Source organism: Mesocricetus auratus, unplaced genomic scaffold (assembly GCF_017639785.1).
Source record: "Mesocricetus auratus isolate SY011 unplaced genomic scaffold, BCM_Maur_2.0 Super-Scaffold_100013, whole genome shotgun sequence".
In the NCBI taxonomy this organism is placed as follows: domain Eukaryota; kingdom Metazoa; phylum Chordata; class Mammalia; order Rodentia; family Cricetidae; genus Mesocricetus; species Mesocricetus auratus.
Window position 1 is genome coordinate 55,318,425 of NW_024429196.1, and position 14,909 is coordinate 55,333,333.

The following is a 14,909-nucleotide window of genomic DNA, read 5'->3' on the forward strand; positions in this document are numbered from 1 at the left end:
ACACTGCACGTCATAAATACTTTTGTACTTTCCCTATCAAAATGTTCTCCGATATGACAACAGCAAGATAAAATCAGTATTCACTCTTTTAGAATTCAAAATTGTGGGTCAGGGTTGAAACGTGAGTACAATGGAAGGATAAAGAACAGATAAGAAGTAGGGATGCATAACGGAGCAATTACAGACCAAATAATGGTGGTGCATTCAGACATCAGTGAAACAAATTAATTATGGCTATGAAGATCAACAGAGATGGCACCTCAGGAGCAGAGCAGTGTGAAAAAATGCACAAGGGACACATACAGCATGATGTGATTTATTAACAGTTCAAAACATACATGCTAAATGATGTGCTATTTGTGGATGTGCCATGTCGATCTGGGTAGTCCTCACGTCCGTGTGTTGGAAGCTTAGCTGTCAATCCACGGTGCTGTTGAGCGGTGGAGGTAAAACTGTTAGAACCCCTTGGGCAGTCCCATGTCAGATATTTACATTATGATAACAGTAGCAAAAGTACAGTTACTGAAGTAGCATGAAATAATTTTATAGTTGGGGGGGTCACCACAACAAGAGGAAATGTATTAAAGGGTCACAGTACTAGGAAGGTTGAGAACACTGGTCTAATGGGAAAAAGCTAGTTCACTGGTGGCATGTCCTTAAGAAGATACTGGCCCCATCCTTTCTCCTTGCTTTGGGGCTGCTATGAAGTAAGCAGGTGACCTCTGTCCCATATTCCCACCATAAGTTCCCTGCCACACCACAGGACCAAAGCAACAGCAATAGGGCAAAATGACCATGAGCTGAAATCTCTGAAAATAGGAGCAAGCAAAAAAATAAACATCTTTTTCCTTTTTATTTTTGTTTTATGGGTTTTTTTTTCGGTTGTTGTTTATTTTGATTTTGCTTGTTTGTTTTTTGTTTTGTTTTTGAAATAGGGTCTTTCTATGTAGCTGGAACTTACTATGTAGACCACTGTGACCTTGAACTCACAGAGATTCAGCTGCTTCTGCCTTTCAAGTACTGGGATTAAAGGTGTGTGCCACCATGCCTAGCTATAAGTCTTCCTTCCTTCCTTCCTTCCTTTCTTCCTTCCTTCCTTCCTTCCTTCCTTTCTTCTTTCCTTCCTCCTTTCTTTCTATCTTTTCTTTCTTTCAATTATCTTTGACATTTTTTTCACAGCAATGGAAAACTAACAGAGAATACTAGTACAAGAGAAAAAAATTACAAAGAAATACAATGCATGCACTAAGCAAAATTCAACCTCATTGTTGCTTCTGAGTGCAGGGGACACAAAGGGAATGTCAAAAGTGCCACAGTTGGGTGAAGATATATGTGCACGGTTTCACAGTCCCTTACATCTCACACAAATCTTTCTAGTAGTTCATATCAACCTAATGTTAAATAAAAACCCGACTTTATGGGCTGCAGGATCCATGTACTGTGCTGTAATCCTCAGGACAGCAGCGCTTGCTGTGGGTACAGAGTAGAGCAGCCTCCAACCCAGATGAGAAGACTAAGGAGATGACTAAAGAGGAAAGTTCCAGAGAAAGTTCCACTGTATTCCTTGAGGATTTCATAAGCAAATTTCTGAGAAAAAGCCACTGCAGAATATTCTAGCAAAATTCCATGATGAAGCAGATATCAACAAAGTTTTTAAGGAACTGAAACCATCTCAGCAAAACACACACACACACACACACACACATACACACACACACACCACACATACACACACACACACACACACACACACACACAAAACCCAAAAAACAAAAACAAACAAACAAAAAACCCAAACCAAACCAAGTATGGAAGATGAGGCAGAGGGCAAGTGGAGGCCACGCTGCGAGCCTGACAGGCTACAGAGAGGACATGGTGCCAAGAACAACAGGGTCCCCTGAACTATCTAAGCTATGGCGCTCCATGACATATCAGAATAAGACAGGCCCAGGAGAGAGTGACTGGAGGTCCTAGCAGGGGAGCACAGCTACAGTAACTCTGACCAAAGAATGGAGGAAGCTGTGAGAGGACACACACATGGAGTGGGAAGGAGAGGGACATCTGCCTATCCAGCTGGATCAGCCAAATCAACCTTGGCAGTCGGTGAAGTGACACATGTCACAGTCAGACTGCGCTCATGTGGCTCAGGCTGGCCTCAACCTCAGCTATGTGACTAAGGATGACCTTCAACTCTTAATCCCCCTTGTCAACTTTTTAAGTGCTGGGATTGCAGGTATGTGCCATCACAGCCAGAGCTGCGGTTTGGAAGGTTTCTTTGGAGGGAGCATCATCCACTTACTCGGCCATTATGAAGTGCCTGCAGTCTTTGCGGAGTTCAAAACAGCCCAGTTTCACCTGTGGACATCATGATGTGCATCAAAATGGCAAGAAACAGGAATCCAGGCAAGAATCACACACAGGACTTGCTTATCACAGCAGATGCTCACTGACTATCCAATGCATGCGAAGGAGAACAAAATGTATATATATGAACTTGTTATTATATACAATGAATTCAGTTTCATGTACAAGCAGCTCTTGTAATTGAAAAGCCTGGTAAATCTTCATAAGACGGTCACTACCCCAAAGGGAAGATTTTCCTATTGCATGTCAACTAGGTAAGACTGGACAGCCAGGGCTATACAGAGAAATTCTGTCTTGAAAAACCAAAATTAAATAAATAGATAAATAAGTAAATACATAAACGAGAAAGAAACAGAAAGTAGAATGGCAACTTCCAAGGTCTATGACAAAACTTACAGAGTCATTATTTAAAAGTGCAATTTTGTTTTGCGGGATGAAGAGCTCTGGAGGCAGATGGTAGTGATGACCACATAACTACATGAATGAACTTCATGCCACTAATGTTTTGTATACTTTTTACAGTCAAAACAAAAAGTTCTAGGATAGAATTTTTAACTGAACCACATAGTAAGCAAGATTACTACAGGCTAACCCTTTCCCCCACTAGTGGGCATCACCCTCTTGTTTCCTTATAACCTGCAGGTTTCTTGAAGCCTTTGAGGCCATGGCCGCTCAGAGGCAGCTACCCTTGTTCCCCTAGTGATGTGGCTGACACATGGGCCTGCGGCTAGCCCATGCAAACAACAGCATTCCTCAGAGTGCATTCTGTTGCCAGGACAAGGCATGTTGCAGAGCTGGAACGCTCCTTGTTTTCAGCTCATCTTTTCACAAAGAACATCCACAGACTCATCCACTCAGCTGTCAAGTCCTGCAACACGAAGGAAGCCGACGCTGAACCACATCTCACTCCAAATGATCCAGTGCTCCATCAAATTCTCCATCAAAACCATCTCTGCTACTCCACAAAGAGGAAACTTCACTGGCTTTAAAAAGATAGCCTTTCGCTCCTCCCAGGTCTTCAATTACCTGGCAAGGCAGATTTATTAAATGACACAGCTCAACATTAACTGGGAGAATCCCATGGAAGCCCCTGGGCTCGGACAGCGAACCACCGGGAGTTTAGAAACACAAGAGAGGAAAGGGAAGAGAGGGAGGAAGGCGAGGAGGTGCGTAGGTACAGATGGTCCCGCAGGCGTTGAAGGAAGGCAGACAAGCCTTGGCATTGAAGGAGAGAGGGACAAAGAAAGCCTCATTGTTTGACATATTCTATATACAAAGCCAACGGCCAGGGATTCAGTCAAGTGGGCACCAGGAACTCATTTCTCCTTTGTCACTTCAGCAACTTTCCGTGTGTGTAGAGTGGGGGAGTAACTCCACATAAAGCAGCCAGCAGGAGGCTCCTAGTTCTTCTAAGGCAGCCCTGTCCTTAGTGTGGCAGAGGCTGGCACGACCTGCTCACAGCCATCCCACAGCCTGGGAACCCTGAACCACTGCTCAGCAGCAGCAATGGTAAACACTGTTGGGGACAGTCCTCGAGCTGAGTGGCCCTCTGACAAGCCTCTTGCTTTACTGCCGAAGGAGTGAATACTGGACTGCCTGTGACCTGCCCAAGGGCCACCCGGTCTGCTGGTGGAAGGACAGCAACAGGACCAGACCTCTGGCCCTAGGTAACCTTCTCTTACGCAGACAGCATCTAGGCACTTGGGGACTTGTGTATGCTCATCTCCTCATCCATTGTCCATCACAAGTAGACATGAAGAACAAGGCTGGATACCCCAGGACTTCCTCTGACATGTCATTTAAGTCCCCAGGCTAGTCTTTTAAAACAACCCAACTTACTGGGTACAGTGGCACACTCCTTTAATCCCAGCATTTGGGAGGCAAAGGCAGGCAGATCTCTGTGAGTGCAAGGCCAGCCAGGTCTGCATAGAGAGTACTAGGTCAGCCAGGGCTACATAGTGAGACCCTGTCTCAAGTAGTAAAAAACAAACAAACGAACAAACACCAACTAAACAAAAACCCACAGCTCTTTTCTAACCTTACATGGTTGGGTTTTTGCTTTTTTTTTTTTCCAACCTTAGTTTTCCTTAAAATCCCTACCAATATTTTTTGTAAAAAAGTATGTGAATTTAGGAGAGACATAGCTTGAGATGACAAGAAGTCAAGCATGCACTTGTCTTTCTTTCACAGTTTCATTTCTGGGGATCCTTTCAATAAAAGAAAGGCAGGGAGATTCACTGACTACATAGAACAGGAAGGGAGTAGCAGTTCTAGGATGCCTGCTCCTAGAAATGGCCTTGCTGGAACATGGGAGGCCTTACCTTGTGCTAACTTTGCAAAGTGATATGCCACCACTCAAAGAGCAGGCTAAAACTATGAAAATAGTGTCATTATTTCAATGTTTCAGCAAAGGTTCCTGTTTTGGATAACACAAGCAGGCCTCTCCTGGCATAGCGCTTCCATCCATTAGTTGGTTACTGGAGACCCGCAGCCAGGTGGGAGTCACAGTCCAGGCAAAGGAACTGGGCTCTCTTGGACATCTGGGCCTATCACAAACCTCACAGCCAGCAACGCCAAGAAGGGAAAGATACTTAAGAAGAAAGGAAAGCCCTGCCTGGAAATTCAGCATGTACTCAGCTATCCCAACAAAGCTCAAATCATAGAAAATGTCAGATGGGATTAGAAGAGACAAGGTACCCCTCCATGAGAATGTGGAGATTGGGGTGTATCCTATGGTTCCCTTCGCTCTCTCCTCATACTCCAAAGTCTTGCCAAACCCAAGTACTAACTTAGTGCCTATAAGACTGAGAATGTCCCAGGAGAAGTGCCCAAGGCAGAAGCATATTTAGTGCTCCTGGGGGCCCAGAGTTCTTAGGTATATTTAGTACACACGTGAGGGTATTGTAAGAAATAGCCTATGCCCAAAGAACTACTTTGGCTCCATGTCATGTTCCATTTGTGTTATATCCCTAAAGCTGGGGACACAGCATTCTTGAACCTGATATGCAGACCTGGAGAGAGAATATCAAATGCATGTAACTCCCCCTTCTCTTTTCTAAGCATTAGTTTCAGCTTCTGGGGTTTAAATAATGTGCAGCACACCCACCAAAGCATCCATCACCTTATAGAAAGGCTACAGAGTCAGTTGCTAAAGCTGAAATCCCACCCAAAAGCCCACCTGGCAGTGCCACTGGAGTGCTGACTAGGGATGCTGACTCTGCCATTCAGTGATGTTGGTGAGAACCGCATAGAAAGACTATGGAGAAATCACATCCCGATTCTTCACTGACAAAAAGTTTCTCAGTCTTACCCACACTACCTTGATGATACCCTCTCCCACTTCTCTTAGCAATTCATGCATTAAGAATTCTAGGGCTCGGGTACAACTCAATGGTAGAGTACTTGCTTCATGTGAACGAGGCCCGAGTTAAAAAAAAAAACCTGGGGGGGGGGAATCTTGCACTGTGCTGTGTGTACAGAAGCCACATTCAGCTGTGCCCTCCTCTCAGGGAGCTGCAATGAAAACAGCAGCAGTGACTCATGGGAAGTCTACCAAAAGTGTTAAGGAAGAGAGGTTATCTCCAGCTTTTCCTCTTTCTGTGCCTACTACAATGGGATTTGCTCGCAGATGTTCCCACCAACTCCCCGAGACTTACTCTGATCACTATCGCTAGTCAATAGTTGCAAGAGGGTTAGGCAATCGGATTGAAATCTAACCAACTGTTTTGCATTGAGCTCAAGCCTATCTAGGTCAGGAAGCTTTCATGAGAAATCTCAGCACGTTCCCTCTACTGCTCAAAACCATCCATGTGACAACATCAGTGGTCTCATTTCTTCAATGCTAATATGATGTGGCAATAGGGCAGGATAGTGTGTTGGTAAGCAGGAGGTCTGGTCTCTTCCAGATTCAACATTCTGTAGCCACACAGGTCCATCTACTCCATAATCCTGGTACACAGATTCATCATGTTCTATGAAGCCATTGATTCACCGAACTAGTTTTTCCACATCCCAGCCACAGAAGGGATAGATCTAGTCCTAGAGATATGGTAAAGAGAACAGGTAGACTCCCTGCTTTCAGGGTGTCTTCTTTAGGGTGGTGGAATGCACGGGGAGACCAGTGTGCAAGGAAACAAAGGCAGGGTGGTTCCAGAGATACTAGTTAGAAGACACTGATTAGACTAGGCGGCCTAAGAAAGCTCCACAGGGGTCATGTGAGCAGACATCACAGTTACAAGTCATGGTCAGGTGCAAAGGGATGTGGGGTAGAACACTGAGGCAGAAGAAGAGTGGGTACAACTGACTAAGGGAATAAGGCAAGCTGAAAGGCGTCTTGTGAGCCTGCAGGGCATCAACCCACAGGAACACAGCTACCCCAGGAGCTTAGAATGTGCAGTGATGCTCACTGATGCGGAAAGCAGACTACTCAGCAGCTTCCAGGACCCTTCAACCCTCCTAAAGCTCATGCCTACCTCAGATGAGACTGTGTTCCACAGCCTCCTGCGCTGTGTGTGACTAGGTTACTGGCCAATGGATATAAGAAGCAAAGGTCCTGAGCAGCTTCAGTAGGAAGCCAGCTGACATAGGTCCACAATGGCTAGGCTAACACCACAGAAGGGGCCTGACTCCCAAAGGCAGGATAGTATTTCCTGAGCAGAGAGAGAGGAGTTGAAATGATGCATGGAGCGCAGCTTGAGGTGACTGCTTCTGTGAAAGGGTAGAAATGAAATCATTGTCTCTAATCTAACTCTGTTCTTGTTCTGTCTAGTGTGGGAGACACTATCTGGTTTCAGTTACTTCAATTAAGAGGAACAAAAATAACACATACGGTCCCTTGGACAATCTAGCCGCATGTCAAGTACCACATGCTCCTAGTAGCTATGGGATTGGACAGCACAGGAAGGGTACATTCTCAATGGCAGTGAGGAGTTTCAGCACTCCTCTAGCTTCTTGTTTAAGAACTATGGGTGATGATTCCTTTACCTTGCACCCTCAAACTCTGAGAGAGAAGAATAAAGCAAAGAGATTGGTGCTTTCTCAGTTGGGTGATGCTATGGTGTGAATACAGCTTGTTTCCATCAAAACTCAGGGTGATTCCCAACTTAGCTATTTTGGGAGGTGAGGTCTTTGGGAAGTGAAGGCCATGGGTACTCCGTCCTCATGGAGGCATTGGTGGGGTCTTGAGCGAGTTCTTACACTCATGGAACTGGACCCGTGAATGCTTGTTATAAAGCAGACCTGGAGCCTCACCACTCTTCAGCTCACGTGTGCCTTCTTGCACACACCTGCTCTCCATCATGCTTTTCTGTCATGAGGCCCTCACCAAAGACCAATCAGATGCCAATTCTAGGCCCCAGGACTTCCAGAAACATGAGCAAAATTAAGCCTGTTCTTTATAAATACCCAGCTATCAGGTATTTTGTGGACCTAGAAATTTGACTAAGTTGTACCTGCTTTAATCACACAGATGCACAGCAAACAGGGTTTTTACTCCTCTGCAGTCTTCAGGCTCATACGTACAAACTGTTCATACTTCTTCCTTTTTAGGAGACCAGAGGTGTGCACCCCTTTCCAGAAGGTATCTGTCTGTGGACTTGTGACTGTTCTTCACTCAACCCTTTGGAGGGAGGGCTGGGGGATGAGCCTTTGTGTCACCGGGAGACAGCTTGCCTCGCCCTCTGCACTCTCCTCCTCTCCTGGAGCTCCACGGAGATGGGAACGCAGCAGGATTGGACTGAAAAGCCAACTGTACAAACATTCACTTCCACGGTCACAAGGTGGAAAGGAAAACTGCCCAAAAGGAGATCTTGGAAAAATAGCAGAGAGCAATCACCCCCTGAAGAGAACATGAAATAACACCCCACAGTGACCTGACAAAGGAAACGGAAAATAAGAACCAACCATGAATGGGTCAGAGAACTCCACTGAGTTTGGGGGTAAGAGCTACAAAGGAAAATAGGGACGTGAAATGAATGTTGTGATGTCCCAGGGCTGCAGAGTGGACATGCTAGGCAGTGCATTCTGTAATTCACTCAGACCTTCTTTCAAGGACAACATTCATGTATCAGAGAGTAGTTGAAACTTCCCTTAGCAACTCCAAGTTCATATCAAAGTTCTTTCAATAATTGCTATGTGTGGTTGGTAGATACCATATACACAGGTCTCAAGAAATCCATCACAGGGCTGGAGAGAGGCTCAGTGGTTAAGAGCACTTATTGCTCTTCCAGAGTCACTATCAGGTAGGTCACAATGCCTCTGGATATCTATACATACATACACACATGTACATACACAATACTATGTATATATATATATATATATATATATATATATATATATATATATATGAAACTCACTAGATACATGAAAAAAACTAAATGGTGATTCCAAAGAAGACCAACTTGTTGGTGATAAAATTGCCAAGAGGATAATGGCTTTGGTAAGTGTCATTTATGGGGAATGTGGGCTAGGGACATCGCCTACCCTGAAGATGAATTATTGGACTGAACTTGTTAAGATGTACAAACCCTAGCTGCTTCACAGCAGCCCATGGGACAGGGAGGTTAATCTCCCTAAACAGACTGAAGCACAGGATTTTTCTCCTTCAAAAAGCTGACAGCAGCTTTCTACTGACTTCAGAGTAAAGACCAAATGTCTTTCTCTGACATTTTCTTAACCTAGGCCCACTCCCTGCCACATCTGTATATAGGTATATGTCCTTACGGGTAGTGAGGTCTGAGAATCTTAAGAGTAACTGGAGGATGATGGAGAGAAGGGAGTAGGTGCTAGCCAAGTCATGTGATGACTAATGAGGCTGAGGAAAGCAGGATCCAGGGCAGGGTGCTGGTTCCTGAGGTAGGCCAGATACTAGGACACTGGCTTCAGAGTAGGGAGAGACAACTAGGGCCATCTGTGGGTGATTTTTGTTTGTTTGTTTTGAGGTATGGTCTCACTATGCAATCCAAGATGGCTTGAGCTCACAGCCCTCTTGCCTCAGCCTTCTGAGTGCTGAAATTACAGATGTGTGCCTCTGTGGGCATGTTCTTGAACAAGCATTCTTAAACTGTACTCTGGTGTTAATGACAATCCTAGACTAGGTTATCAAAAGTGTGTTCAAGCTTCTCTGGATGAGATGCCTGAAGCTCAATGTGGAACAGCATTTCAGAAACAGCCAGTTTGATACTGTGTCTCAAAACAAACAAACAAAAAACAAGTAAGCAAGCAAACAAGCAAATAACAACAGCAAAAACAAAAGAATAAAACAAAAATTCTGAGGCCACTCATATGTGCCGTTTGAATCTGTGCTCACCTTACGATGACTGACTGCACAATTGCAGGTTAAACAGGGGTGTGAACAAAGTCGCAGGGGAACTGGGACCACACATGTGCAAGATGGCACAGGCCCAGGGAACACCATTGTGCCCAGATGTCAGGTCAAGGACTGATCAAGTAGTAGGCCCATCTACCTCCACTAAGGACATCTTTGTTAGTAGGAAAAATAACAGGGAATGGGCAACAATAATGTCCTCAGGTTCTATTATTAGAGCCATACATGATTTAAATGTCTACTTAGTGAATCCTTTAAGTCACAAATCAAACTGCTTTCCTGAGATGGGGATCATCCCAGCCAGTGACTGAGGTGTAGCCACAAGTAGGGAGGGAGGGACTCAAGAAGCTGAAGAATTCTGTGATGGCAAAAGCCTTAAGGTTGTTGATGCTTTTTGGATGGCGCAATGATGTGGGGAGGTACCACATGCCCTACAGGACTCAAGTGCAGTGGCAAAGTCAATGAAAGAAGAACTCAACCTGATACTAGGGTTCCTCTTGTTTAATTTGGCCAGGGTGAACAGGCGATCCTGTTTAGAGAGGCCAGTGTCCTGTATCTGACATGGTGTGCTATCGAAACTCTGTTTTTATAGCTATTTATAAGTTGTGTGCACTACTGCAAAGAACTTGTCTGTAGACATTTTCATATTTTAACAACAAATTTAAGTCAAAGAATAGAGCTGGTAAGTTCCACATAGCAGTTACAGACAGACGTCTGGAGGCAGGGGTTTGAGTGCTGGCTTCTCTCCCTCATCGTATATCGCCTTGGGTAAGTTACATCCTCACATCTTAGACAAAAATTCTAAAATGGAAATAACAGTGCTCACTGGGTGGAAACACCGGCAGCATTCAGAAGCGCCTAGGTACAGTGTCAAGTTCAGTAACATCAGCTTGCATTTCCCTGCATTAACAGCACACTTGCTGGGAACCAAGGGTGAAAGCATTGGTTTCCTCACTGTAGAACAGGCCTTTGTTAGGATCTGTGGTTAATATAAAACATAGGCATATCTATACGCATCAGGAAACAGACCCATATGACTTAGTTAGTACCTGAACCTGGCAGACGTTCTAAGAGTAGTCTACAGTTATCATGCCGCAGTCCCTGGACTACCATCAATAGCCCTTTAGAGTTCTCCTAGCCGCCACAAATATGGTGCTAAGTACCGGAGAGTATCCAAGGGAGAGCCCAGGCCAGGGTATGCCTGACTCCTCAAGTCAGGGCTGTGGATTAGTCCTTTTAAAACAATCAGACTCCAGACAAAATGATGCCTTTGCTGATGAGCAGTGAGTCCAGCTAACTGTACAAATGGCCAAGGATAGAGAACTGTGGTCCCCCAGCAAGCACTTCCTGTGCAGTAAGTAGACTTCTCACTCTAACATAAAGCCCCCGACCTTATTTACCAGAGCCAACTCTTACCTTCCCTGGATTCCCTCCACCTCAAAAACCCATGCAGCTTAAAGCTACAGCCTTTGTATAAACAGTCACACCAGCTGGACAAAACGGTGTCAGGGAAGACAGGGTCAGAAACTCCAAGTCCGGCTTCTGCACAATTGCCCTCTGTTATGTCAAATAGATGAATGTGGAGCTGGGCTGGAGTTTAAGGTCCCTCAGTTCACCCGTGCCCCACCCGGACAACCTGCCTTCTGTTTGTTTGGAGGGAGTTCTGAGCCCTTTCCCAGAACCAACACAAAGCAAATATCAAGAATGAGAGGATTTCAAAAGCCCAGGTTGGAGAAACCCAGCACTGCCGGGTCTCCCAAACAACACCAGAGTAAGCTTCCCATGGTCACAAAAGCACCCTGTGTTACAGGCACCATCACAGGCTCCACAGAGGGGGAATGGCAACACAGCTCAGACCCCTGGATTTTCCTGTCCTTGTATTCTCTGTAGGCAGTTCAGGGCCTCAGAGCTGTTCACCTCAGAGCTGCCTCACAGGGAGGCAGGAAGAAAAAAGGAATTTATGGGGACATACATGGGAAGGGGAAGGAAACCTCTCCTCAAAATCTGATTAACTTTTTTTTCAGTTGAGAAATTTCAGCAGTATTAACAAAATGTGCTGCAAAGGCTGATGACACAGCTAATATTACTTTCACATATAGATAATAAGAGTTAAAGTCACAATGAACAAAGGTTAAGGCCTGAATGTATATAATCTTGGGTAGAGCTTCATTCCTTTCCCCAGAAGTAGTTTAAGAACCTCAAACAAAGCTGTTTACCCGAAACTCATCCTACTTTTCTGCATCCCAAGGGGGCTAGACTCTTGACTAATCAACTATAATCCTGTTAGGCACCCCCACAGGAACCCAGTGATAAGATAGGAACATCAGACCTAACCAAGATCTGAAATTTGGCTATTGATAAAACAAGGAGCTGGACTCTCTGCAAAGCCTATCCTTAAACTCTTAGATATGTTTGCCTTTTTTCTAGAGCCTTCCTCTCCCTTATGCTAGAGGTTAAGTCTATATATGAAGATGCCTTTAACAAAGTCTCCAACTCTGCCTCATAAATTGGCTGGTTCTGAATTTCTTTTTGGCATCAAAATTAACAATTTTTTTTTCCGAGACAGGGTTTCTCTGTATTATTTTGGAGCCTGTCCTGGAACTAGCTCTTGTAGACCAGGCTGGTCTCAAACTCACAGAGATCTGCCTGCTTTTGCCTCCCGAGTGCTGGGATTAGAGGCATGCGCCACCAACGCCCAGCTTCAAAATTAACAATCTTGATTCAGTCTCAGTTCACCTTCCTAAAATCTTGATTCAGTCTCAGTTCACCTTCCTAAAACTTCAAGCTGCTGAGGGCGGTGGTGTGGAGTTGTCTGTACTCCCTCCACTATGACAACGTGGAGCACCAGGAGCCAGATGCATCCCTGCCCTTCCTTCTTAGACTCCTTGATGCTGGTATGATGGAGGTTGGTTGGTGTAGCTTTAAAACTGATCGCAGCCCAGGTCTGCTTCTCCAGTTAAGAGAGTCACCAGAGAGGTACAAAGGCCTAAACCTGAACCAGCAGGCCAGCCTGCTGCTGAGGAGCTGGGAGAACTCTAAAGAAGGGCTCATTCTGTTCCCAAGACCCAGGCAAGAAGCAGAAAGCATCCCTGCTCAGCCTTGACACACATGGCCCTTACAGGCTGGGCTGCTGGGCTGGAACTTGCTCATGCAGAGGGAACAGCATACACTGCATGTTACTTCATTCCAGATGTTTGCTGGATCTTGCATGCTCTTAGATAAGCAATTGTAAGGTGGCTTCTGGTCAGCTTTTCCCTAAAGCAGTACTTTGAAAATACAAACAGAGCAAGCCTGCTGCTACTTAAGCAAGACAGCCTTCAGCAGCTTTACATGGACTGAGAGGGACACTCACACTGGCTGCTCTACAGGCAGCATCCACCATCCTCCCTTCAGTAAGTCAGACAAGGAACACTTGAGGTCAGAGCACAGCAAACAGTTGCCTTAAAAATCAGGCATACTTCTTTGTGAGTTAATATTTTAAAAATATAGAAAAGGAAGTGGGGCATGGTGGTGTATGCCTGTCATCCCAACCCTGCAGAGACTGAGGCTGGAGAAGTACTGGAAGACCCCATCCTGGGCAACAGATGACTAGAATATTTACACCACTTTCTTTAGTACTTTTTATAGGTTGCTCTATAAGTGATAATATTGTAGTGGTCTGAGAGAAGATCCCAGGATGACTGGTCCAGGAGAATTTTTCTAGATGTTTAAATGGTTAGTACAAAAGGAAAACAAACAAACAAAAAACCGACAAAACAAGACATAGAACTCTGCCTGAGGTGTAGGGGAGCAATTACAAAGCAGATTCGTGGCTCCCTCTCTCTGCACACCTCAGTCAGCCTGCTTTGCATTGCTAAACTGGGAACCACCCTTAGCTCCTTCTCTTTCCACAGGAGAGTGCTAAGCCTGCTGTGAGCCATAGAAACCCCCACCCAGAGGCCCTGCTAGGAGAGGAGAAGCTGGTTTTCTCTAGGAGGAATCATGCAGAATAGTAACTGTCACATTCCATCTTGTCACAGGGAGCACACACATAAGCCAAGGCCCACAAACCTCTCTGGAACTTTGGGGCTTAAGGCTGATGACTGCATTTATCCTCCCCACCACCTGCAGGATCTCCTGGAGTGAGAAAACTGAGTCGAAAAAGTACAGGAGAAACTCATTCAAGGCAACTAGAGTGTCATGGGCTTGGCTTACAGTCCAGTGCTGGCTGGACCCAGCTCTATGTGCTGCTTACACGTAGTCATGCACCTGTGTGCACACTCACATGCATGTTGGACAGAAGCAGGTTGCCAGTATGGCAATTTGTCATATATTGCCTTTCAGTGTGAACAACACAACACCAAACCAGAGTGCAACTGCACCTCACTTACGTGTCCGAATTCTCTGCATTAAAACCTGGGAATGTGTTTCAGGGACTTGAAGGAAAAAACATTATTGACACGCCTTATAGTCTAGGGTTTTTACCAGAGAATAACAAACAACTGCTAATATAAAAGACCATTCTTCTGTACAAAAATACGAATGAGTCACATTAAGTATAAATTATGATTATATATGTTTTACAACAGTTGAAAATGATTGTAAGCTATTTAGCAAAGTATCACATAAGAACAAGATAGTATTCTGAGACTGGCATGAATTAAAGCCTGTGCTGGAGGTATTTCATATTAATCACTAAATTAAAGCTGCCTTTGCCACAGTTACCTCTGACCTGTCAGGCAGTTATTGCTTCAACCAAAGAACACTATTCCTCGTCTTGCATCACTCGACAACATGTTGCCCTTCCTCGGCTGCCTGGCTGCCAGCTCATCTAAGTCACCAGTGACCGACCATTCAGGCTATTCCTTCCTGTCTTGCTCTACTTGTTCCTCTGCCTACACCCATTAGGCTCCCACACCCTGGTCCCTGGATCTCAGCTATCTCAGTAGCCTCCAACAGCTGCTGCATAATGCGTAGACCCCACAGACCTGGCTCCACGAGATTCTGAGCTGTGAATCATTACGGCAAAGCTGAAAGATGCCCTTAAGGGACCACGGACTCAGCGTCCCAAAACAGAAGTCACCATCTTCCATTCCCACACCCCACAGAGGAAGGGAGTGGTCTGTAGCTTCAAATCTGGAGGACTTGGAATCAAAAGCACGGGCTGAACCCCTCACTTACATGGGGGTGGGGGTGGGGAGTACGACGGCTCGCACCTATCCAGGTCATCTTTCTGCGT

At 45.3% G+C, this 14,909-nt stretch overlaps 1 protein-coding gene across 9 annotated transcripts in view; it reads right to left on the reverse strand.

Annotated features, from left to right (window-relative positions):
- Slc22a23 (solute carrier family 22 member 23) overlaps window positions 1–14,909 on the reverse strand; it is a 155,465-nt gene that overhangs the window by 89,865 nt on the left and 50,691 nt on the right. For 2 of the 9 annotated variants that reach the window (XM_040755802.1, XM_040755800.1), the window contains one exon: window positions 303–430. The exons of 6 other annotated variants lie outside the window; for them this stretch is intronic. Coding sequence is in view for 1 of the 3 variants with exons in the window: in XM_040755800.1 (XP_040611734.1) it covers window positions 411–430 (20 nt within the window). In the remaining 2 variants the exon portion in view is untranslated. Of the gene's footprint in view, window positions 1–302; window positions 431–2,299; window positions 2,451–14,909 lie in introns of those variants that run through there. One more of the 9 variants, XR_005880846.1, reaches the window with a different exon arrangement.